Consider the following 27301-nt stretch of genomic DNA (forward strand, 5'->3'; position numbering starts at 1 on the left):
ACATGTATACATACACGCAGACACACACCACATCTTTATCTTCTTTAATGGAGATTCAGGATTGCTTTCATATCTTGGCTATTTTAAGTAATGCTGCAGTTGACATAAGGGTACATATATCTTTTTGAATTAGTGTTTTTGTTTTCTTCAGATAGATATCTAGTAGTGAATTTCCTGGATCATATAGTAGCTGTATTTTTAGTTTTTTGAGGAAACTTCATATTGTTTTCCTTAGTACTCATACCAGTTTACATTCCCACCAACAGTGTAAGAGGGTTCCCTTTTCTCCACATCCTTGCCAACACCTATTATTTCTTGTCTTTTTGATAAGAGCCATTCTGACAGGTGTCAGATGATACCTCATTGTGGTTTGGTTTGCGTTTCCCAGATGATTAGTGATGTTGACCATATATTTTCATGTGCCTGTTGTCTTCTTTGGAAAAATAGCTATACAGATCCTCTGTCCATTTTCTAATTGGATTCTTTGACTTTTTGTTATTGAGTTATATGAGTTCCTTATCTATTTTGGATATTAATCCTTTATCAGATATATGATTTGCAAATATCTCCTCCCTTTCAGGAGATTGCCTTTTCATTTTGATGATTTCCTTCACTGCGTAGAAGGTCTTCAATTTGATGTAGTCCCACTTGTTTATTTTAGCTTTTGTTGCCTGTGCTTTTGGTGTCAAATCCAAAAAATCATCACCAAGACCAGTCTCAAGGAGAGACTTATGTTACCACTTATGTTTTCTTCTAGGAGTTTTATGGTTTCAGGTTTTGTGTTCAAGTCTTTAATCCATGTTGATTCAGTTTTGTGTAGGATGTTAGATGGTGGTCCACTTTCATTCTTTTGCATGTGGGTGTCCAGTTTTCCCAGCACCATTTACTGAACACACTGTTCTTTCTGCACTGTATATTCTTGGCTCCTTTGTAATAAAATAATTGACCATATATACAGGGTTTATCTCTGGACTCTTTATTCTGTCTTCTTGATCTGTGTGTCTGCTTTTATGCCAATACTATACTGGTTTGATTAGTTTAGCTTTTGTAATATTGTTTGAAATCAGGGAGCATGATATCTCCAGTTTTGCTTTGTCTCAGATTGCTGGGGCTATCTGGATTCTCTTGTGGTTTCTTACAAATTTTAGGATTATTTGTTCCAATTCTGTGAAAAATGCCTTTGGAATTTTAATAGGAATTGTACTGAGTCTGTACAATGCTTTGAGTAGTATGAACATTTTAGTAATATTATTCTAATTCATAGACATATTTGCATTTATTTATGTCTTCTCTGAGAGTTTATTGCTAAAGCTAGAAAATTATGGGAACTATGAGATAAACACAGTGGTTAAAGGGAAAAAGGTTGTAAACTAGGCAACATAATTAGAACAATCTCAAACTTGGATTTGTGAATCACAGTAGTGTTTCTATCCTTTGCCTAAACACCTCTTTGTATGGAAATGTTATCAAATGAATCAGTACTTCCAAGGAAGTTGTATCAACACCTTACCAAAAGATATTCACCTACCCAGAAAAGGATTTGAATTTTTTGAGGCATATTGAAGAACAAAATATGAAACCAAGTTTTGTTTTTAGATTAACATCTCATCAGTAAACTTAATCTAGGAATGCAAGAACACACAATTAATATCTAATGTCAGAAAAACTCACTATTGCAGAATTGCAATTTTAATAGCCTATATGGACATTTTCTTGGTTCTATTTGTTACCAGAAAAGCAAAGGAAATCTATCAAAAATACTACTAGTAGGTGGGATAACTGGGTGATGGACATTAAGGAAGGAAAGAAAAAGAAAAAAGAAAAGAAAAAAAAAAAGAGTGAATTTTACTCTATTTAAATTGTACCCCAATAAACCTGACTTAAAAAAAATATGACTACCAGATCAACATATCAGATAACAGAAACTAATTAACACACTCCAGGACATTATTAAAATTTTATTGCAGAAAAGGAGTTTTATTGAATGTTGATAAACCTATAGTGAGTAGTAACTGCTAGATAACAGTAATATGTAGAATCACAGAAGTGAAATGTTTGGAAGAACTTTGTTGTTGGCAGGGAGACGCTGCTGGCAATGAAATAGTTAAGGCAAATGAGACATTATAGAAATGCTTCTTAAAAATATATATTACATCTAGAGTTTATTCTGACAATCCTACATTCAAGTAATAAATTATTTTATTTGCAAAGGAATGCCCATATGTAAATGTTTCCTTGCAGTTATGAATTTCAAATTAAATATCAAAATTGTGACTACAATAAGGTCTAAGACATAACAAAAAAATATGAGCACAATACCATTTCTTGTTGTTTCAGATTTAAATGCATTGATGATCCAAAGGAAAACTTTTGTCACGAATTAGAAAGTATTTTGCAAACAATTTAACTGTGCAGGTTTAGTGGATAGCTCTTGGTTTCATAACTGGATTACTTAATTGACATTTGAGCATGTGAATGAACTTAATAAAAAATTAGGGATCTTCCTGAAAGTGTGTCAACATGTACTGACAAAGATTAAGAATTCAAAACATCTTGGAATTCAGGTTTGGAAAAATGATATTTAAAATGCTTCTCTAGCAATTTGTAGTGTACAATCTAGTGTACAATTTGGGGATTTAAACCTAAAGAAAAATTCAGTCAAATAGAGTAATCTGTGTATCAGAGAAAGCTTCACCGTTGTTTCTGAAATACTTGATATGGAAATGTTTAAATTTTAAGTCAACTTGCATTTCACAAGAAATTTCAACAATGCACTATCAAAGGGGAAAAAAGGAAGGCTATTAGAATTAAAGAATGGTGGTACATTTGGTTCACAATTTCAAGAGAACAAATTATCCAAATTCTACTTAATATAAAAGGGAGTTTCCAACCATGAGAGACAAAGCAATAAATCATCTTCCATTTGTTGTCTACTGTTTCTGTAAACAAAGTTTCTCAGTAGTGGTGCCTGTCAAGAATTTGAACAGATCACTCATCATGTCTAGATGAGAAATTCAGGTGGCTAGTTCAAAAAAGTTTAGTCCCAGGTGTGGTTGCTCATCAGCTATGCTTTATTTGGAGGTTTTATCAAATTCAGTATTGAATATTTCCCTGAATAACTTGTATGTTATTTTTCTTATTCTAATATAAAGAACTTACAATTAATGTCTTCACCGGTGTGCCTTATAGAATGTTACCTTTGTATGGGTATGTTAGGACATGTAGTTTGAGAAGCGTTGCTTTAGGGGACTGTAGAGCAATTTCCTCTGCATGAGAATCTGAGCTTAGTTAACTATAAAGCTCTGTTTCACTGGTATCCCAATCAGAGTAGAATGTTTGTTATTTCTAGGCAACATTGCTTCTGATAAAAATGACCCCTGATTTATAAATTATATACGCATTGGGAGAGACTAAAAATGAATTCTAGGGGCACCTAGGTGGTTCAGTTGGCTGTGTGTCCGACTTGGTTTCCGCTCAGGTCATGGTCTCAGGGTCTTGAGACAGAGCCTCCCAGTCAGTGGGGAGTTGGCTTGAGATCCTCTCTTACCTTCTCCCTTTACCCCACCCCCTGCTCATGCATGCACTCTCTCTCTAAAAGTAAATACATCTTAGAAAAGTAAATAAATTCAAGGTGCCTGGATAGCTCAGTCAGTTAAGCATCTGACTCTTGGTTTCGACTCAGGTCATGATCTTGGGGTCCTGATACTGAGTCCCGCATTTGGTTCTATGCTTGGTGGGAGTCTGCTCCAGATTCTCTCTTCCTCTGCCTCTCCCATGTTTGCTCTCTCTCTCTCTCTGTCTCTCAAATAACTCTTTTACTAAGCATGTCTCTTGCAGGAATCCTGAAATCTATGTTTATAGAGTTATTGTAAGAGATACTGGCTCCTGTGGGTAATGAAGCTTTGAAGCCAGGGTGGCTTCCAGACCCACCCAGTGTGGGGCTCATCTGTGGAAAAGGAGAGTTCTGATGCTGCCCTGATGGTGAGAAGTAGTTCCTACCCTATGCCCTTCTAAGTAGAGCCATGCCAAATAGAGCCTATGGAAATTTTATTAACCTGAGCATTTAGTTGAAGCTAAGAAGACCCACTGGTGGGGCAATATTTAAGTATTTCTTTTTTTTTGCTCATGAAAAAGGAGCCACTGTTGGTGTCTGACAGTTTCCTCCCTGGTAGATGTGGGCTTTTTTCCCATATCTGTAGAACCTCTCATCTTCCTGTTATTTTATTTATATATGTCCATATTTTGCTATTTTCTTATTTTGGTAATTGAAATAGAACCTTGATCACACTGATAAGGAACTGTGGGTGCTTCTATAAGACCGTAGTGGTAACCAGACTTTTGCAATGTGATGGGTGAATACTGTACCACGATACTACAAATACCAACTCTTAGCATATCCCAAACTTTCCCAATTCTTCATACATATTAATTCATTTAATCCTCATGCCGACTCTAAAGGTAGCTAATATTAACGTATTCATTTTACAAATGATGAAACCGAGGCAGGGTTAAAGTAACTTGACCAAGTTGAGACAGCTAGTAAATTGTGGTACTGGGATTCAAACCCATGTAGTCGGACTTTAGAACCCAGCCTCTCACACACTATGCCCAATATACTCATCTTCATAGTGACAACTGCTCCTGCCATTTGAGTTACACATGCTATGCTAGGCTGTACTGTGCTTTCTATACATCAGTGTTATTTCTCCCTCAAAAGAATCTCATTAGAAGGGTATTCTCTGTAGTTGAAAGGTAAGGAAATTGAGGTACAAATGTATGAAGGACTATGGTATTTGATATTGTTTTATGATTTGTAAATAGAAATTCAAAATAATGTCTCCTACTCCCACCTTTCAACTCTATGATTCTGTCCTCTTTTTGCAGTGTTGATTTTAAAGCCATTAGAATTTAGAGGACACGTCAGAATGTATTGCAGAGTCCTCCCCAAATCCCAGGCATTTTTAAGGTCCATAGAAAGCCAAGAAAGAGGACACAATATTTCTTCTACCAGAGTGTTTCCCAATGTGTATTTCCAAGAACATTCTATGTAAGTGGTAATAAGAGGTAGATGGTTAAAAAAATTATTCTGTTATCACATGAAATTAAGAAACATTAAATTAAATCACTGGTTCTCAACCTGGGAGATTTTGCTCCCTACCTCCCTACCCCCGAGAGACATTTGGTGATGTCTGCAGAAATTTTTGCTTGTCGTAACTAGAGACGATGGTGCTACTGGTAGTGGGTGGGAAGAGGCAAGGGAGGCTGCTAACCAGCTCACAGTGCACAGGACGGCCTCACACAGCAAAGAGTTACCTGGCCCAAAATGTCAGTAGTGTTGGGATTGAGTTAAATAATGCTAATTATGCATTTCTGTCCTGTGGAGCCACCAAACTACTTCTTGAGGGACATATGCAGTGACTAGGACTCTGTGAATCATAGTTATGTGAGGACCATATAATCAGCTGCTTTCGGCTCAAGCCATATTACTTTCTAAATGATCAAGTTGGTTCTCCTAAGCCTATTAGGTTGAAAGTATTTTTTTAAGGAGGCTTTAAAAATTTCAAACTAAAACTATCCTGTCTGAAGATTACCTGTTTAGTGGCCTAGAACAGAAAACACAGATGCCAGCTTGGTACTTTCTCCAATGGCAGCACTGTGGTTTCTGTGCGAAGTCATAATTACAAAAAACTTTATAGTGAGTTATATATGTGCTATGTAATAATAGATCATTTTGAAGCCACGTTATCAGGAACCTTGCCAGGTTGCCTAACACAATGACAGTTTTCTTGGGCTAGTCCATGAAGGAATTTAAATTTGATGAGTCACAGTGTGCCTGGGTGGCTCAGTAGGTGAGGTGTCTGCCTTCAGCTTGGGTCGTGATCCTGGGGTCCTGGGATTGAGCCCTGAGTCGTGTTCCCTACTCAATGGGGAGCCTGCTTCACCTTCTCCCTCTGCAACTTCCTGCTCTCTCTCTCTCTCTCTCTCTGTCAATAAATAAATAAATAAATAAATAAATCTGATGAATCAAATTTTAGTCAACACGTAGAAACATTAAAGGCCCCTCATATTTTCACTTGGGCTCATCAAAAATGCTCAGCTTCATATTGTCTCCTTACCCTTCTTTCAAACACACACATATACATGCCCTGGCACTATTCTGGAGCTATGACAATTTAACAGGTAATAATTTGATTTCGTGTGAAAATGTGAAGAACCTAAAAAAGTGGTTTTCAGCCTTGGTTACTAATGAAAATCACCTTGGACCTGCTCCAAGACATTATTTAATTGATTTGTGGTGGAGCTTGAGCAACAGTATTTCTTTAAAACTCTTTAAAACTCACCAGATTATTCCAATATTCAACTTGGTATTGCACACTATGGACTTGGGGTTCTCAAGCACGCCCTACAGGACTTGTTGAAGCAGAGTGTTAAACCGCTGGAGTTTCTGATTCAGTAGGTGGGGAAGGTAGCCTGGGAAATTGCAATTCCCACGAGATGCTGATTCTGCTGTTCCAGGGACCCCACACCGAGAACCACTGGCCCTAGAGCACTCTCTTATTACAGAAATTTGGAAGTTTCTTCTTAGATATGCTATTGTTTAATTTTCTAGGCAAAAAGGAGTTCCTTGTCAGATATTTCATCATTTCTGGTTAATCAAGTCAGAAGCCAAGTAAACCATTTCTCTTCTCTAGTTTAGATCTAGATCTAACCCCCTACTGATTCATGATATTGAACATCAGTAAATAAATTGAGGTTTATAATTGTAGAACATAGGAAATTGGCTAATTTCTTTTCAGGCAGTTGCTTGCTTACCTTCACCCAATAAATATGCTGAAATTATAACAATTAAAACTATGTAATTATGAAAATAATAAGAGAATTTAGATTTGCTTAGGCCCATATGGACTTATCCAATACATCTCACTACCTTAAAGCAGGTAATTACTTTTTTGCTTATAGAAATCAGAAACTTGAAAGAGATAGGAAGAGAAAACAAAGACATATGTATGCATTCAAACATGGCCTGAGGGGGATATGATAAATTAGCCTGATGAAAAAGAGCAATTTGTGAGACAAAGAAGGAACTAATATAAAACAAGGGGAGAATGCCAAAACACCTGGAAGAATAATTTGGATTTGATGATATAAGAAGGCTCTTTAAAGTTCCTGAACAGGAAACAAACCATGTTTCTGCACCATTAGTCTTGGTAGACTGGTTTAAAGATGAACCAGAACATTTTAAGTCACAGATAGAGCTCCTGTTTTAAATAACAACTACCATCGAGATCTTATTGTTTTAGAAAAATCAAGGAATTCTAGGAGAAGAAATTAACATTTTTTAGAACCCTAGTAGGTACTGTTTGAGTTAAAACTGAAATGAGAACTAAGGACATTTTATGACCTACCATAGGATCGTGTAATTCCCTTATTCCATATGATTCTTTCAAATAAGACATAGCTGCTTTTGAAGTTAATAGAAGCCTTGGAGTCCAAGTTTCATTTTAGATGGACAGATATAGGTTCTACAGTAAAATAAGTTGACCTGATTCTACATTGAACAGCAAGAATACACCTCAGATTTTTTTTTCCTAGTAAAACATAGTAAAATACAGTCTTATTCAAGGCAGTCATCTCATCCTGACTCATTAACTAAGGATCTGCTTAGCTGATTGGATCATAAAGCCATCTGGTTTATCAGCAAAGTAGGAGTTTTATAGCACAGCACTTGAACAAATGAAGTTCTCTTTTTATTTTTGATTTTTATTTTTTAAAAATATTTATTGATTTGAGAGAGAGAGAGATCACAAGTAGGCAGAGAGGCAGGCAGAGTGAGAGAGGGAAGCAGGTTCCCCGCTGAGCAGAGAGCCTTATGCGGGGCTCGATCCCAGGACCCTGAGATCATGACCTGAACCGAAGGCAGAGGCTTTAACCCACTGAGCCACCCAGGTGCCCCTGAAGTTCTCTTTTTAAATATTTAAGTAAATTTTTGTATTATTTCCTGAAAGAAAGGCTTTGATGAAAGAAAAATCCAACTATCCAAGAAGCAGCTGTAGTTGAAGGCTGAATCCTGGATGCCAAGCAATGCTGACTAGGCAGTTGTCAGCATAGGTGAAGTACGGTGGATAAGCTTCTGAAATGGATGTGTGATCGGAGGCCAAGTGTGTGGCGTGAAGAGCAGAGGCCCAAGCAGCATGTTTGCGGAGTAACCCCCTCAGTAACAAACTGGAAAGTCTAAGAAGAGGATTACAGAGAACTGTGCATAGGCCCTCTTAATTTTTGCAAAGCTTTCCTTGCCCCTGCTTGCCCCTTATATCTGCCAGCAGAACTGGGCTTGAAGGAAGTCCCTGCCCATCTGTGAGAGAAGAATTTTATTAGAGTTATGAGAAGATCGGTTTAAGATCGGTTTTTGGAAACTTTGGGAAGGAATGGATGGGAGGGATATGGCCCATCAATACACACCATTGTAAAGGAAGTTTAAGACAAGAATACATATGATTTTAACTTAAATGGGCAGCAGGATCAAGAAAAAGCATTCTATAGAGGGGCGCTTTCTACAAGTTAAAGAGAAATTCTGTACATTTTTTGATGCAGGTGAAAAAGTAGCCAAAAGCCAGGAGGGTTAGAAAAAAGTGGGGTGAGATCTCTCTCTCTAGAGGAAACCGTGAGATATACTTCGGGGCTGGGGTGGGAGCACACAAATGCGATGATTTTCTTTTTTTAATTTTTTATTTTTTTAATTACTTTTCAGTGTACTAGAATTCATTGTTTATGCACCACACCCAGTGCTCCATGCAATATGTGCCCTCCACAATACCCACCACCAGGCTGGCCCTACCTCCCACCCCCCGCCCCTTCAAAACCCTCAGATTGTTTTTCAGAGTCCATAGTCTCTCATGGTTCATCTCCCCCTCCAATTTCCCTCAACTCCCTTTTCCTCTCCATCTCCCCATGTCCTCCGTGTTATTTCTTATGCTCCACAAGTAAGTGAAGCCGTATGATAATTGACTCTTTCTGCTTGACTTATTTCACTCAGCATAATCTCTTCCAGTCCCATCCATGTTGATACAAAAGTTGGGTATTCATCCTTTCTGATGGAGGCATAATACTCCATAGTGTATATGGACCACATCTTCCTTATCCATTCGTCCGTTGAAGGACATCTTGGTTCTTTCCACAGTTTGGCGACTGTGGCCATTGCTGCTATGAACATTGGGGTACAGATGGCCCTTCTTTTCACTACATCTGTATCTTTGGGGTAAATATCCAGTAGTGCAATTGCAGGGTCATAGGGAAGCTTTATTTTTAATTTCTTAAGGAGTCTCCACACTGTTCTCCAAATTGGCTGCACCAACTTGCATTTCCACCAACAGTGTAAGAGGGTTCCCCTTTCTCTACATCCTCTCCAACACACGTTTCCTGTCTTGCTAATTTTGGCCATCAAATGTGATGATTCTCAATTCAAGTGAAGAGAGAGCTCACCTTGTGACCACCTTGTTTTTGTTGGTTGTTTTCAAATAAAGTTTGGTGGTTCACAAATGTTCCTGTGTATCAGAATCACCCGGGTGCTTGTTTAACTAGAATCTTGAGTCTCATACTTAAAAAGATTCTGATTCTGTGTTGGACCCAGAAATCTAGATTCTTAATAAGCACCCCAGATGATTTTGATGCGGGCGATCCAGTATTTGAAAAAGACTAGCGTGTGTTCTTTTGTTCTATGCAGAGTAGAAATATGTAGTAGAGGAAGAGGTATAGGCGCTCAAGAGTAAGGATCTTAGATAGTAAGCTGTAAATAAAAAAGATTTCTAAGTGGTACTGAGCACCAATAAGTTAGAATTCAACATCATGGACAACACCTGCCACCTTCTGGAAGGGTCTTTATTAGCAGATAGACCAATGCAGAGCAAATTTTCTAGACATGATTTGTCTTTAGGTTGGTTTGATAACTGATATCAATGAAACATCTGAAGTTGACTATAGTTTCAGAGACAAGTTAAAATTTCACATTTTATAGAGAATCACCCCAAGAATGTCCTAATTCTATCTTTAGCTATAGGCAAAGAAAAAAGGAAAAAAATGATTTTCATTTACCTCACCTGCAACATGTAATACCTGGCATTTTCCCAGACAGTTCTGATGTGATATGTTAATTAGAACACAAAGAGTCAGTGGAGTTAGATTCATTAAAACTGAGCAAGTTGATGTTTTTCTATAACAGCACTTAAATAACACCCCACGCCCTCCTTCTGTGCTCACATGAATAGGCCTTGGCTTGGGGTTTTGGGTTTTGCTTTTTTTCCATTCTGGTCCTGTATGCCTTAATTATAAAAATATTTTTTCTTATTCAGTATTATTAAACAAAAATAGATGTTAAAAACTAAAAGCGATTTATTCCAATGGTTTTTAATTTTTTGATAGACCCAAAATATATGAGAATCTTGTCCCAATTTCTGGAAAAGTTATCATGTATATGTACATAAATTTGTATACATACAACAATTTCAGAGATTTCCCAGGTGACCCAAAGGCTATACTAAAGGGCCTTGAACTCCAGGTTCAAAATGCAGAGCTAAGGATCAGGAGAGAACATAGACAAGGGAAACAGTTGATTTTCGCTGGAGTGTTCCTATCTAATCTTTGTTAGTACATATAATTTTTTTAAAGATTTTATTTATTTATTTGACAGAGAGGCAGTGAGAGAGGGAACACATGTAGGGGGAGTGGGAGAGGGAGATGTAGGCTCCCCGCTGAACAAGGAGACCGATGCAGGGCTCCATTCCAACCAAAACTCTGGGATCATGACCTGAGCCGAATGCAGATGCTTAAGTACTGAGTCACCCAGGCGCCCCAGTGCATATAATTTTTGCATAGTTTTAACATAAAAACAATTTGGGGTTTTGTTTTGCAGTCTATTAACTTAGTATTCTAAAATATCAGAGAATCTTTATGAATTTTATTTTCCTATATTTAAAAATATATTTTAGCAACTTGCTATATCACAATATGTTTCACGGTTGTATTACTAATATTTAAGTTGCATCCAGTATTTTAATGTTACAGCTAAAATTACCAAAAAAAATCTTTGTGCCTGTAGGCAACCCTTGTTTTAAGAAATTTTAGAGAATTAGCCCTTTCTATTCTCATTACTTCATTTCCTTCTCCTGTCTTTACTCCTGTCTTTATCTCTCTTGCTTTTCTTCCTTATTTGATTTGTTTCTGTTATGCAGGAGGCTGAGGAATGCCCTTAATGACAGTTGAAAGAGGAATATCTTGAAATAAACAATGTCTCAACAATAATTATTCTGTGATAAATTGGGCACTTTTTTTCTTAATCTGGGTCTTGATTCTAATCTTATCTAATTCATCTTTTCTTGCTTTGTTCTTTCTCATAATTCTCTCAATACTGGGTAATGTAAAACTCTTAAACCATTATTATTGGATAGTTTCTAAAGAGCTAATAATAATAGCTTATTTTCAGATAGCCTTCATATAGGGCTATTACATTTTAAAAATCTGTAATTGACTTGTTTCTGTAAAATTATATAATAGAGATTGTAAAGGATCTTGCCAAAGTTATGAAATCTTTAAGGTCTAAAATAAGTCCAACTATTTTTTTTTTAAAGCATTTTCCCCCTTCTTTTCCTGAGTATTCAATCTAAAAATAGTTTGTTTGAATTTTTTAAAAGTTTTAAATAATATTTGGTTTTTCAGAGATGTTTTATCTCTTTAGAACACAAAAGTAATGCAATTGCTTAATTTTGTATTGAATACTTTTATTCACTTGTCTCAATTTTTATTTGTTCATAGAGTTGTAAGTTATGAGAACATCAATAAACATGACTACTATACCATTAGCAAAAAAGCAGTAACGCATATTTATAATGAGGACATTGAATATATTGACATTGATCGATGGGAACAGGAGTATCTATATCACAGAGAACTCACTAAGATTCCCATATTTGCGCTTTTCCGGAAATGGAAGGCTTTTAACGTGTGGAAGAAGAATGTCCGTTCCAAGAAAATCAGTGGGTGTCGAAAATCTCTACAAAAAAATCTGTTCATCGTTAATAATGTACGTATTTATTAATCATACCTTTTTTTAAGATTTTATTTATTTGACAGAGAGCTAGCACAGATAGGCAGAGGAAGAGGAAGAAGAAGGCTCTCCGCTGAGCACGGAGACTGACGCGGGGATCCTGATCCTGGGATCAAGGACTCTGGGATCATGACCTGAGCCAAAGGCAGCCACTTAACCAACTGAGCCACCCAGGTGCCCCTATTAATCATACTTTAAAAGAATTATGGAAAAACGAAGTGAATCTATTTCAGGTATTAGTATAGACTGTCCCTTTCATCTTTTTAAGAGAATTCACAATTTTCTTTCTGTCTTGCCATTCTGTCTTGTCATGGCAGTCTAGCCTAGTTTTCACATTTTAACTAGTATTGCAGAATGCCAAAGCATAAGATAGTTGTAAAAGTCCCCTTCAGTTAGAAACAGCTTCAGAGATTTGGATTTGTGGCCCCCTTTGCTGTTGATTAGGTAAAGAATGGGCTGGCAACCCTTATTACCTCCTCTCATCTTTGAGTGACTTTGGACTCCATGGTCCAAAATAATCTGGGGGTTGTTTTCATGGGCCAGTACCTCCCAATGTATCATATGCTTTCCTCTACCATGGACTCAGACAGAAGGGACAGTTTTAATATTTATTTGCAGGATGGGGTAAATATGGAAAAAGAACTGTTAAACAGTATGTGACTGTATTTTAAATCTCTACCCACTCACTGACTTTCAACTTGCATTACGAGTTTTCTACTTGGCCCCTGGGAGTGAACTGGAATCACCATTACTGTCATGATCCTTAGCTATTTCTATGACACTGAGTCACCACCCTCTGGAATCAGAAGCCTCAAGTTTGCTTCTTACTGCTTATTTCTTCCACTTTCATATGTTACTCCAAAAGATCATTATCAAGTCAGTCACACAATAAAAGAACATTAAAGGAATAAGACTAATGTAGATATTAGTGCAAAACAAATGTATGAAAGATACTATCTCGATCATCCATCTCATCAAGGATTCTGGGTTGTAGAAAATATTCTAGGCCTCGTTGGTATCAAGTTCAACTTCTAGACCTCTAATTTCTTTAAGGATCCATCAATCATTTGAATCTATTTTACTACCTTTTTACTACCTTTTATCTTTCACCATGTCTTGGGCACTATACATGCTGTAAGTTTGTTACTAGGTATATAAAATAGTATTTTGTATTTGTCTTGTATTTGTCTCTGAGATTACCTCTATTGATCCTTAAGGCTTGTTCTCTTAAATGCTGAGGTTGTCCCTCTCTCTGTCCACCATTTATACCAACAGTGCTTTGAACTTGATAATTTCTTCTCTTAAATGTAGCCCTAGCAGACTAGAAATTTCTCATCCATTTAAACGTAGATTGACCTAAATAACACACACATTGTGTTGGTTTAAATATCTATTAGATGCTATTATTACCTACACACTTACTATTACTCTTATATTTACTATTAATTAGGAGGGCTGATTGGCCTAGACTAGGTGTAAGGGAAAAAATGTGGATCCTTGAAATATTTCTTTTCATGTTTGTTTTTTTTTTAAGTAACAAAACTTAATGACATCTGTGCCTATGTTTTCTTTTAACAACTTTATTGAAACATAATTATTGTATTGTATGATTCGCCCATTTAAAGTATACCATTCAGTGGTTTTATTATAGTCATAGAGTTGATTAACCATTACCACAATTTTAGAACATTTCCATCACTCCAAAAAGAAAACCTGTTATTCAGTAGTGATCACTCTACATTTCTCCCCAACTCCTCCCAATCCCCTCCCCAGCTCTAGGCAGCCACTAATCTACTTTTCGTCTTTATTGACTTATTCTGTAAATCTCATATAAATGGAACAGTACAATATGTGGTTCTTTGTGGTTGGCTTTTTTCACTTAAAATAATGTGTTCAGTGTTCATCTATGTTATAGCATAGCACTTCTTTTTATGGCAAATAATATGCTATTGTATGGACATACATATTTTATGTATCCACCCATCTATTATTGGTGGATATTTGGATTGCTTCCACTTTTTGGCTGATACTGCTATGAACATTTGTGTACAAGTTTTTGTCTGGATGTATATTTTCATTTCTCTTGGGTATATGCCTAAGAGTACAATTACTGAGTCACCAGTAACTGTATGTTTAAACTTTTGAGGACCTACAAAGCAATTTTTCAAAGCTACTGCACAGTTTTAAATTCCCACCAGCAGCAAATGAGGGCTTAGGTTTGTTTCTGTTTTCACCATTACATCTTTCTCATTATAGTCATTCCTGCTGCTTGTGAAGTGGTATCTCACTGTGACTTTGACTTCTCTTTCCCTAATGGCTAATGATGGTGAACATCTTTTCATGTGCCTACTGACCATTTATATATCTTATCTGGAGAACTGTATATTCAGATACTTTACCCATTTCTTAATTGGGTTATTTTTATTTTACTATTTAATTGTAAGAGTTATTTATATATTCTGGATATAAGTCCCTTATCAGTTATATGACTTGCAAACATTTTATCCCATTTTGTGGGTCGTCTTTTCACTTTCTTGATGGTATCATTTGAAGCACAAGAGTTCTTAATTTTGATGATCTGCATTTTAAGTTTTGAAATTGGGAGTGTACGTCTTCTGGGCTCCTTGAATTTCCACATGAATTTTAAGATAATCTTGTCAATTTCTGCAAAGAAGCACGCTGGGATTTTTTTTTTTTTTAGCACGTTGGGATCTTGATAAGGATTGTTTTAAATCTACAGATTGATTTAGAGAGTATTGCCATCTTAACAATATTAACTTCTTGTCTATGAACATAAAATGCCTTCCCATTTATTTGGGTCTTCAATTCTTTCAACAGTGTTTTATAATTTTCAGACTATGTTTTACACTTCATTTGTTAAATTTATTCCTAAATATTTTATGTTTTTGTTACTATTGTAAGTGGAATTGTTTTCTTAATTTTGTTTTGGATTTTTCATCTCATATATATAAATATATAGTACACATATAGAATACATAAATAGTATATTTATAAATATGTGCATGTTGTATATAGTAATGCAATTGATTTTTGTATATGGAGCCTGTTTTCTGAAACCTTGCAGAATTTATTACTAATTCTGTTAGTATGAGGGGTGTGTGTGTGTATGTGTGTATTCCTTGGATACTCTATAAACAAGAATAAGTCATCTGCAAATAGATATTGTTTTACAACTCCTTTCCAATCTGGATGACTTTAATTTTCTTGCCCATGTTCCCTGGCTAAAACCCTCTGAATAGAAGTGGCAAAAGCGGAAATCCTTGTCTTATTCCTGCTCTTAGAAGGAAAGCCTTCAGTCTTTCACTGTTAAGCATGATGCTATAAGGAAGTTTCTTTCTATTCCTCATTTGTCGAATGTTTCTATCATGAAGCCACGATGATTCTGTCAAATGCACTTCCTGCATCTATTGAGATTATCATGCAGTTTTTGCCCTTTATTATAATAATATGATTTGTTATAATAATTGATCTTTGGATATTAAACCAACTTTGTGTCCCTTGGATAAATCATATCTGGTCATGGTACATAATCCCTTTATTGTTTGATTTGGTTTCCTAGTATTATGTTGATGATATTTGCATGAATATTCATAAAGAAGACTGGTCTGTAGTTATTTTTTCTTGTGATATGTTTGTCTGGTTTTATAGAATAAGTTGGAAAATATTCTTCTGTTTTTTGAAAGAGTTTATGAAGATTCAGTATTAATTTTCCTTCAATGTTTTATAGAATTCAAGTGTCTTCTAGTCTCTTACAAGTTTCACTTTTCTTTAGACTTTAAGTGTGTGTTTAATATTAATGTTTCAATATTATTTACTGCTGCACATGGTTTTAACCTGCTGGTTTCTAATAATGTGTAATTTTGGTGCTTGTGATACTTTCAGGCTTTTTTTTTTTTTTTTAGTCTTCACATTCTAAAACACTGCCATTCATTTATTTTAATTTGAATACTACTTTGTAATTAAAATCCTTCCATTTTTAAATTTTTACTCAGCCATTGCTTTGCAAACAGACCACTCTTAATTTCATAGATCTATATAACTATTCCTCTGTTTATGAAAGGATGTACCTTTTACTGTAGCCTTTTCTATTCTAGGTCAGAAATGTACATGAGAACTCGAGCCCAGATCCTCTGGCTGGGCCATGACCTATATTGTTCCAGTAGGCTCTCTTGAGAGTCAAATTGCTCAGATCACCCAAATGTTCTGTTGACCAGGGTTAGGGCAAATAAAAGTTGTGGTGGTATGGTAAAGGCAAGATTAGTAAATCCAAAGGTTTCCTGCATTCCAACCAAAGACACTGTGCCTCCTCATGGCACTGATTTTTCTTAGATTTTTACTTAAACACAGCTCTTCTACGCTTATCTTCCAAAGGCTCTAGTCTCTAAGTTTCCCTATGGGCTTTCTGACCCAGTAACCAACCCCCAGAATAATAATGATTTTCTACCTCTGAAAATATTAACACTCATTTCAATGCAACTGGCAGAAACTTAGTTTCAATGAGCTTCAGCAGTAACAACAAACAAAAGCTCATATAATAAGGAAGTTCAAGGAGTGAGCATCCCTTTATGCTCGGTTGAATTCAGAAGTTCAAATAATATCTTTTCATCTTTATTTTTTCCTCTTTCTCTTCATCTTTCAGTTCTGTATTTCTCTGTTTTCTTTCTCACTTGGGCTCTTACATGAGCACCATCTGCCGCTCTAGTCATAGCTGGCTCTTTGAGTGAGAACAGTACCTCTTGCTGGAGGTGCTGGAGAGAACATGATTGGCTCAGCTTGGTCACATATTCAATCCTGAACTAATCCTTGCCCAGCCAGGCATACTCTGGTAAGTCAGGCCTGGGTTTGTGCCTATTCCTCATTTCTCTGAGGGGAAAGGAAAACAAAGTCACATGGTAATGTGTTTCCCAAAAGAAAGAGGGATTCTATCCCCAAAAAGAATTGGAGGTAGGTCTGTAGGTCTGTCCAGGACAGACAAAAATGATAGCTTCTCAGTCTACATATTGAAACCCACCATCAAAGTGACAAGTTCTTCTTCTTACACTCTTGCTAACAACTTAACATAATGTGTAATCCTTATCACCTGCGACAGGTACTATTGATTTAGCAGCCTGAGAATGAGCCTGAGATTCTATCTGAAATTTATGGATAGAAACAACAATGGTGGTGGGGAGGGGGGAGCAAAACACCCGCAGTCTCTCTTATATTCACAGTTGGTCTCACAACTGTCCTGGATGCAGGCAGCCAGATGATATTTAAGTGGAACCAAAGTAATTTCTTAGATTCCATATTTTTTCTTCCAGAAAATTTCCATTGTCAAACTCCTCTCACATTTTGACAGACCATCAATATCAGTTTTGCTCTCCACCTGGATCCTTGAACTTTGTCCCTGTGCTGAATAGAACTTCTATTTTGGTTCAAGGACTTTCTCCAGAGTACCCTGGACTTCCTTGCCTTCCCTGTCCAGTTTTGATTGCATTTTCCTCCCTACTCCTATACTCATGTTAATTTATGTAGTATCTTTTTTCAGTTCTTAGACTTAGTCTTTAAACTTTTGCTTCTTTTTTTATCATGCAAATTCTTCTATGAGCTAAACCTTAAGGGGGCTCTCTGACCTCCTAGATGTTTTTTCATGAAACTCTTCATGTAGGGCCCTACTAATTATAACTTCTTTTTATTTGCACTTTGAATAAATAAAGCACTGTTTCATGTTGGTCTGAGTAACTGTTGTTTGTCCTGTTTGGGAAAGACATAGAAAAGAGTCTAATAACGTGGTGTATATAACATATAAATCAGAATCACATAAAAATAAGTTGTTAACTTTTTTAATGTGGCTGTTACTCATTTGATTAGATTACAAGTGAGGGTGAATGATCAGGGAACATTGTTGGAACATGTGTCTTTTGGGGCACCTGGGTGGCTCAGTCGTTAAACTCCGCCTTTGGCTCAGGTTATGATCCCAGGGTCCTGGGATCAAGCCCCACATCGGGCTCCCTGCTCAGCGGGAAGCCTGCTTCTCCCTTTCCCACCCCCCCCTGCGTGTGTCCCTCTCTCACTGTGTTTCTCTCTGTCAAATAAAAAATAAAAAATAAAGTCTTTAAAAAAAAAATGTGTCTTAGAAGCCAACAGCCTAGAACTCTGACCCATGATGGTAGCATAGAGAAAGATTAAGTTAATATTATGTAACATAATTTTACAAATACTTCTACTCATTCCAGCACACAGATAAATAGGTTGTTTTTCTTTTTAATTTTAAGATTTATTTATTTATTTATTTGAGAGAGAGAAAGAGGGAGGGGGAGGGAGGGGCAGAAGGGGAAAATTTCAAGCAGACACCCCAGTGAGTGTGGAGCCTTACTCAGAGCCCAGTCCCAGGACCCAGAGATTATGACCTGAGTGGAAATCAAGAGCTGGGTGCTTAACTGACTAAACCACTCAGGTGCCCCATAAATAGGTTCTTAATGATGACTGAATTTTCTTTTTCAGCAACTTGTCACTCCTGAAAATTTAAAGTTAAAAATTTTAACTTAAAAATTTTTTTAATTTAGACAAAGTGGTCTTTGTCTTATGCCATAGCCTCTTAGGTCAGTAGATGGGCCCCTCCATTACCAGGATGACTGGACTTTGTAAAGTCCTTAAGATAACACAATGAATCTTGTAGTAGCCATTCATCAAATACAGTGAAATTTAAGAGATTCCTCAGCCCTCCTTTACTTGCCCTCAATTTCATAGCTAAAAGACACATGTTCAAAAGGAAAAGTAAGAATTCAAACAAATTAAATCTGATAATTCAAAGAATGCTTTTATGAATAAAGAAGCATGAAATGCTTTTATGGATAAAGATAAAGAAGATGTATGTGTATGTATGTGTCTGTATATATGTATACATATTGTATATGTATATATACACACACGTATATGTACATATATGTATATGCATGTATGCATACATATACACATATGTATATATACATATATGTAAGTGTGTGTGCATGTAACATACATGTATGCATGCATATACAGTGGAATATTACTCAGCCATCAGAAAGGATGAATACTTACTGATTAGAGAAAGACAATTATATGGTTCACTCACATGTGGAATGTAAGAAATAGCACAGAGGATCATAGGGGAAGGAAGGGAAAATTAAGACATAATCAGAGAGCGAGACAAACCATGAGAGACTCTTAACTATAGGAAACGAACTAAGTGTTTCTGGAGGAAAGGGGGGGGTTGGGGTAACTGCATGATGGGCATTAAAAAGGGCATATGATGTGATGAGCCCTGGGTATTGTATACAACTGAGGAATTATTGATGTAGACATCAATGTAGACATTGATGTAGACATGATGTAGACATCTGAAACCAATGATATACTATATGTTGGCTACTTGAATTTAAATTAAAGAAAAAAATGAAGAATGGGTTTAGAAAAATTTCAGAAGAGTTCCTGTTTAATGTATGTACTTTGGAGTTGTAGCTACAGTTAACACATAGAGCTATTTATTTTCCTTAATACCATTCTTGCTTTCCAAATATTTTTATTCTTTCAAAAGACAGGGCTTTCTTTAACTAAACAATGACAAATTTTTATTTTCATGCAGTATTTGCGACCAGCTCTTCTTAAAATAAATGAATTATGCTATCATTTAAGTTTTATGGGACTTTGTCATATTGAAAAATGTCATACCTACACCCTGCAAGAATTCAAAGTTGCACAAATCATACGGTTAGAAGAGGTAAGGAATTTTGTCTATAGCTTCAAGATTTTTTTCTATTGTTGCTGCTTTGCTATTACTAATTATACATATTCATCAATGTCTAGGTGATAGAGCACCTAGAAGAATTTCGAAATGAGGCAAAAAATGTGGTCAGGAAGGCTTGTCAAAATGCTCTTCATGCTGCAGGATTTATTCCTGATGACTGTCTGCATAAACCTTTTGATGGTATGAAGGGGAATCTACTTTGATAGATCAGAAGTCATGGTTTTCTGAAAAATTACCTTTTTCTACTTAAGTTTAAATAATGATCCTATCTTTTTCAGTTCTTCCAAATGTCTACTTGATACATTACAAATTCAGTATATATTGTAGGAGGGGAAAACATGGTGAATGTGGAATTTTCCTTGCATTACCAATTCTTATATATCATATTTTAAACTGGTTACAAAACCTTCATTTCATAAGCATTTTATAGAGGAATCAGGGCCTCTTGTTTAAAGGTATGTCCAACCTACCAATACAGACAATAGGTTTCTTAAAATTAAGCAACTGGGTGGATCTCAAGTTGGCCCCAGGTGACATGAACTGTAAAAGAATAACTAAAATTAAGGGGGAAAAGGAGGGTGGAGGTGTTCCTGGGAAAGAGGTAGCATGGTATCCAGATCAAATCTGAGTAAGGGGAATGTTAATGAACTGTCTGCAGTCCTTTGTTGAGTTGAAATCCTTTGATGTGTAATTCTTTTGGAAAACTGAGCTGCTTTCTAGAGTTTGAAATATCTCATTAACTAAACACTTGTTTTTTAATTTATCTTTTTTCCCATTTTAATGCCAATGTGGTTAACATACAGTGTTACATTAGTTTCAAGACATACAATGCAGTGATTCAATAATTCTATATTCAATAATTCTATGCATTATTCATTGTGATGATCACTCATTGTGATGAGTGTACTTTTAATCCCCTTCACATATGTTCCCCATTCATCCACTCATTTCTCCACATAACCATCTGTTTTCTCTCTATAGTTAAGAATGTTTTTTGGTCTTTTTTCCCCTTTGTTCATTTGTTTTGTATCTTAAATTCCACATATGAGTGAAATTATATTTGTCCTTCTCTGATTTATTTCGCTAAGCATCATCAGGGAAATGCAAATCAAAACCATAATGAGATTATCACCTCATACCTGTCAGAATAGCTAAAATAAAAAACACTAGAAACAGCAAGTGTAGGTGAGGATGTGGAGAAAAAGGATCCCTTGTACACTGTTGGTGGGAATGCAAACTGGGGCAGACACTGTGGCAAACAGTCTGGAGGTTCCTCAAAAAATTAAAAATAGAAATATCCTAAGGTCCAGTAATTGTACTACTGGGTATTTACCCAAAGAATTTGAAAACACTAATTCAAAGGGATAGAGGCACCCCTATGTTTATTGCAGCATTATTTACAATAGCCAAATTATGGCAGCAGCCCAAGTGTCCATCAATAGATAAACGAATGAAGAAGATTTGGTATATGTATAGACAATGGAATATTGTTCAGTCATAAAAAGAATTTTATTTATCTATTAATCCATAGTGAAAGAAATGGAATTTTTACCCAAGAATTCTTGACGTTGTGTCTTCTGTTGTTCTTAGATTATTGTAAAGTGCAAGACAGTAGAGGTCTCATTGAGTTGCCTGCTTACGCGGACTCTGACAAAATGACATACACAGAGCAGGCCAGCAAAAGACATCACTGCCTGAGGCTAACGTGGTAAATGATTATTCTCCTTCTCAAGAAAAATTGGAGCATCCACCCTTCTCAAGTTTCATTAAAAATTAAAGCCTTCATCAAAGGATTCACAAATAGTGATGAGAGATTTAGGGGCTCTGGTAACCTGAATGCGGGCCCAGAAGCTCACCCATCCAACTGCCACCCAGCAGAGCAGCCCCTGGGAGTCAGGCTGGTGGAGAGTAGAAGTCGTGCCCAAGGCCAAGTGCTCCTTGGCCTTCAGTTGAGTAGAATATAAACATTTATTCTAAATGCCCAATTTAAGGAAACATAAAATCTGCATCTCTGGGTTAGCAGTTGCTAGTAAACAATGTTTATTCAGTAGCAAAGATTTCACACCTTTACCATTAGAATGTGAGTTACAGATGTATATTTTCTGATTTCTTCTTTAAAGCATCTTTTAAAAAAATCTTGTCGCCCTTTTGACTAGAAGAACTGGATGTGTTTTCCATACCAGCTATATTGCTCATTAAATATCCTTTCGGATAGTTAGAACATTCAACTAAATTGATGCTATATATTTGTGTTTTAAAATGAGGAATGTCCAAGAATAACTCTTTTGGACAGTAAGTCTCTGCTATTATTATATAAATGGCAATTCAAAGAGAAATTAGATTTTAAATTTTGAGTATTTGGTTTAGTGTCACTTTCAAAAATATTTTGTTTAGTGTCACTTCATAGTAGTGAATATAGAAAACTGAAGTTGTATTTTTTTTTCTTTTCAAGCTTTATCCGTCTCAATGACTATCTAATTGAGAACACAATGCACGTCCTAACAGTAAATTCTGTTAACTCTCTTTTGAATTATCTCACTGACAAGCTAAAACGAACACCTTCAGCAGACGTCATTCAGAAATGGATTACTGAAGAGAAGCCTGAAGTCACTGAGAAAAAGGTATATTCAGACAAAATTAAGAAAATTCATAGGTCAGCATTTATTGAGGAGTGCTGACTCTGTACTATAAATTATTCTATTTTCTGTGTACTTGAGAAGTACCAGAAATGCTTAGAAGATTTCATAGGACAATCAGAGTTTGCCATGTGTACTCGAAATGGCAGAATTGAAATCACCGGGGCGCCTGGGTGGCTCAGTGGGTTAAAGCCTCTGCCTTCGGCTCGGGTCATGATCCCGGGGTGCTGGGATCGAGTCCCGAGTCAGGCTCTCTGCTCTGCGGGGAGCCTGCTTCCTCCTCTCTCTCTGCCTGCCTCTCTGCCTACTTGTGATCTCTGTCTGTCAAATAAATAAATAAAATCTTAAAAAAAAAAAGAATTGAAATTACCATATCATCAAAGCATCCACTGTGCTAGATGTTGCTGTCTTTCTCATAGGGATTTGCTAAAGGCTATTCATGTGTACACTGGACAAATATTTCTTAAGTTCCTACAATGTACCAATCCCTATGCTGGATGTTGGTATATCATGATGAAAAGCATAGACAGGATTCTTGCCCCAAGGAAGCTTGTGGTTTGGGGGGTCATCATGCGCATGAACTGGCCAAGAGAAGCAGGGAAGGTGGTATAAATGAAAGATAAGCAATGGTTTATAGGTGAGAAAAAGCAAATTGGGGAAGCAAACCTTTGTGCTTTGGGTTAATAACCTCTTGGGAGGATGTTGAACTTAAGAGACACATAGTAATTTGAGACATTTGAGAGGAAGTATTACAGATCTTTGCATTCTAGCATAGCTAAGAGAGAAATCATGTCATCTCATATCCACATTTCTCAGTAAGTTTCCCTTAGCTCCATTCCAGGTGATAACTTCATGCCAGATATCTAAAAACATAGCAAAACATGTGTGTCTGGTTTCATCAAGATTCCTACCTGCACCTGTCAACTGCCTCCCCAGGAAACCCACCTGTGAAGTTTTAAGGCTGCATGCACCTTGCCATAGTTTCCCTTTTCTCCAAAAGTTGAATTTTAGTTGCATATTCCTTTTGGTGACTTTCTCTCTTTCTCTAGTCTCAATTCATCCTTTTTTAAGTGCTATTACATTTTGAAAGTAACATTTATTTTTCTAATTATAAAAGTAATATATGCTAAGTGAAGAAAATTGGAATATACAAAGAAAAGTATCCTCTGCTATCCAAAAATAACTATTTCCATGTGAAAAAAGGTAATGTATTTACTGCTTTAACACATGCTTTTTTCACTTAGCAATGTATTGTGAAAAATCTCCAAAGGCAATATGTACTTTTCCATATAATATTCTCACATAGAAATATAACTGTTGTGCACCTGCTAAATAATTTTCTATCATTGATCACTTTCTCATATTCCAAGTAAGCAAAGACATCTTTGTTTCTTATTTTTTTTAAAGATTTTATTTATTTATTAGACACACAGAGAGAGATCACAAGTAGGCAGAGAGGCAGGCAGAGAGAGAGGAGGAAGCAGGCTCCCTGCTGAACAGAGAGCCCGATGTGGGGTTCGATCCCAGGACCCTGAGATCATGACCTGAGCCGAAGGCAGAGGCTTAACCCACTGAGCCACCCAGGCGCCCTGATTTGTTTCTTATTATTCCAAATAAGCAAAGAACATCCTTTTTCACACATCTCTGATTTTTTTCCCCTTAGAGGAAATTCCTAGGTATGGAATTCTTGGGTCAGAAATATGCTTTTGGTACTGATGCATTAATTTTCCAAAAAGTTTTGTGTCAATTTACAACCTTCCTAGCAGTGTTTGAGCATGAACCACACATAGATATTATCATTCATTGTCATTGCAGTCCATCTGATGGTTGTAAAGTAGTACATCACTGCTTTTTATTGTCATATTCCTGTAATTCACTTCAGCGTAGGGATAAAAGCATAGGTTAGGTGGTCAGAAAAACTGGGGTTTGAGTGCTGGCCTGGAATTTAATAACCAATGTGTCCTGAATGAAATGTCTTTCCTTCTCCAGATCCTATTTTTCTCATGGGGTAATAATGATACCTTCATATGGTTGCTGTGGGAACATGAGTACTTGCACTGCTTGGCGCATAGTAAATACTCGATAAATGTTGTTACTGAGTAAACTATCCTGAGTATGAGATCAAGGAAGAGATGGATTGATCCTTGTATATTCCTTTTAGGAAATGTCAGATTATGCCCTTTGCTCATTTTCTATTTAAGTACATTTCTATTTTAGTATATATCTATTTAGGTATCAATTATTATATTATGAGTATAAATTTCTATATCGAATACATTTCTATATAAATATTATCAATCTCCTATATTCTATATACAGTAGTGATATATTTTTCCAGCTTGTTGTTTGCCTTTCCATTTTCTTGATAGTGTTTTCATAAGGTGGGAAGTTTTGTACTATTGTGTAGTCTTTCAATGTTTGTCTTTATTTTTTAATTTCTATGGTAATATTTGTTGAAAGACAAACCAAACTTATGAAATCAACTAATTGTATATGCTTCAGTTTACATGCTTCTTGTAATACAGACATCTTTTACCTTACACCTTGGTTCTTACATCTTTATAACACTGCAAATGGGCTCATTTCAGGGGACCTCTGCAGCAGAAAAGCAGGAAGAAGACGAGTCTCTCATCCCCATGTTTCTCACAGAACTGATTTTGACAGTCCAGTCATTACTATTTGAACCTTCTTTGGAAGACTTTCTGGTGTGTGTTCCTTCGTAGAGCATCCATCCTTCTATAACTACATTTTTGGGAAACGAAGCAACTGTTTTACTCTCAAGTAATGGGCAGGTTTGCTGCTGTCCCTCCTCTGAAATGATCAGAAGGAAAATAAAATACTGTTCTGTGCACAGTATTGCATCTGCATAAAAACCAGCTAAAATTTTAGCACATTTTCTTTACTTGAGACAGACTGGGAGTTTGGTCAGGCATACCATCAAGAGAACAAATGCTATACAAAATTTCGAATTGACTATAATAAGTACAATTTTTTAAATCTTTTTAGATTTCAAAATTTAGATTTAGCTGTATCTGTGAAAATTTTTTAATTATCTATTGCTGTGTAACAAATAACCACAAATGTGGTAGCTTAAAACAACAACCGTGTGCTATCTCAGTTTCTGTGGGTCAGAAGTCTGGGCGCTGCTTAGCTCAACTTCTGCTTCAAAGCTTCTCCAGGCTGTCATTTGGGTATTGGGTGTAATGAGGTCCCCTTAAAGGCTTGACTAGAAAAAGATCTACTTCTAAGTTCCCTCAAGTTGTATAGGTGTAAGTATAGGACTGAGGGTCCTGTTTCCTTGAGGGGTGACAGCAGGGGACCACCCTTAAATGCTAGAAACCGCCTGTAGTTCCTTGCCATGTGGCCAACTCTATAAGCAGTTTACAACATGGATATTTGCTTCTTCAAGACAAGTTAGAAAATCTCCTTTGGGAAGGGCCCAATCTCTCCTTTAAGGGTCTTCACTTGATTCAGTCAGGTGTACTGAGGGTATACCTTTTTGATTAACTCAAAGTCAACTGATTTGTGACCTTAATTATATCTGCAAAGTTTCTTTAACTTTCTATATAATGTAACGTAATTGTGGGAGTGGCATCCCATCATATTCACAGGCCTTCTGTCCCTCCATACTCAAGAGAAAGGGATTATACAGGGCATGTACACCAGAGGGAGGGTACCTTGGGGGACATCTTAGAATTCTGCCCTCTTGATTTGTGTACATGTGTAGATTAGTAAACCAATCAGAGTCTATGTTTCCTGGTATACTGTAGCACAAAAGCACTAGTAATCAGAATTTCTAGATTCTCTTCTTGGCTTTACAATTAATGGGTTATTTACCATTGGAAACCACTTACTTCTCTAGGGTTTAATTCATGCATCTGTAAGATGAGAAGACAGATGAGTTTTAAGGTTGCTTCCAATTCAGTAATCTATGTTTCTGTAATTTATCAGATAGCTTATTTTAGGATATTTATAAGGACAAGTGGACTACTGAGTTCCCTCTGGTTGGGGCCTTACCTTAGAAGCTCCCATTCTGAGGCAGTGGGCTCTTGAATGTCCCTTCTTAACCAAAAAACTCATGTCCTTCACATGATTTGTATGAACTCAGAATCAACACAGTATTTGTTATGGTTGAATGAGTTATTTATTTTAGCATTTCAAAAAATTCAAAATTATTCATAAATACAATCATATATGTTTATATTTATGTTTATTTTTTTCTGTCTAACAGGATGGTATTTCGGGTGCTGTTAATCATTTCCAAAACACTGTGCTGTCAGTTCCTAACCTTGTGCCTGATACATATTTTGATGCTTTTACCAGACCTTACATTAACAACAAACTTGAAGAAAAAACTTGTGGATCTGGGCCAAGCCTATCAGCAGTATTTGATGATGATAAGAATTTTCACATGATTATCTTTCAAATAAAGGTACATTTACTTTTACTAAAACTATTTTATAATATTCTCAATTTTTAATATTCTCAATTGAGTAGTAAAGTTTCTTCCTTTCTTATCTTTAAACTACATGATTGCTACTTACTTTCTAAATGACAAAGTGATTTCTTTTTTAAAGTCCTAGTAAGTCAGAGCACTAACTACAGGATAGGATTTAGAAGAGCAAGTTATTGGAGACAGCAGCACTCCCTCACTCCCAGGAAGAAGATAAGTAGAAAGAAGAGGCATTATATTAAAGTTGCAGCTGTGTAGGGGAAATGAAGCAACTGGTGAAAACTCAAGGTCCTACAAGCCTAAAGAGAACCACAAAGTCAAAGTACACC

At 36.2% G+C, this 27301-nt stretch overlaps 1 protein-coding gene across 1 annotated transcript in view; it reads left to right on the forward strand.

Annotated features, from left to right (window-relative positions):
- Positions 1-27301, forward strand: part of DNAH6 (dynein axonemal heavy chain 6) — a gene marked incomplete at its 5' end in the record, with an annotated part of 237936 nt that overhangs the window by 17907 nt on the left and 192728 nt on the right. Inside the window, 7 exons of the mRNA XM_080813644.1 lie at positions 11806-12073; positions 19722-19856; positions 19943-20063; positions 21474-21591; positions 22336-22504; positions 25108-25224; positions 26751-26951. Coding sequence (XP_080669770.1) covers positions 11806-12073; positions 19722-19856; positions 19943-20063; positions 21474-21591; positions 22336-22504; positions 25108-25224; positions 26751-26951 — 1129 coding nt within the window. The remainder of the gene's footprint in view (positions 1-11805; positions 12074-19721; positions 19857-19942; positions 20064-21473; positions 21592-22335; positions 22505-25107; positions 25225-26750; positions 26952-27301) is intronic.

The sequence above is a fragment of the Martes martes genome (genome assembly GCF_963455335.1).
Source record: "Martes martes genome assembly, chromosome: 9".
Classification (NCBI taxonomy): domain Eukaryota; kingdom Metazoa; phylum Chordata; class Mammalia; order Carnivora; family Mustelidae; genus Martes; species Martes martes.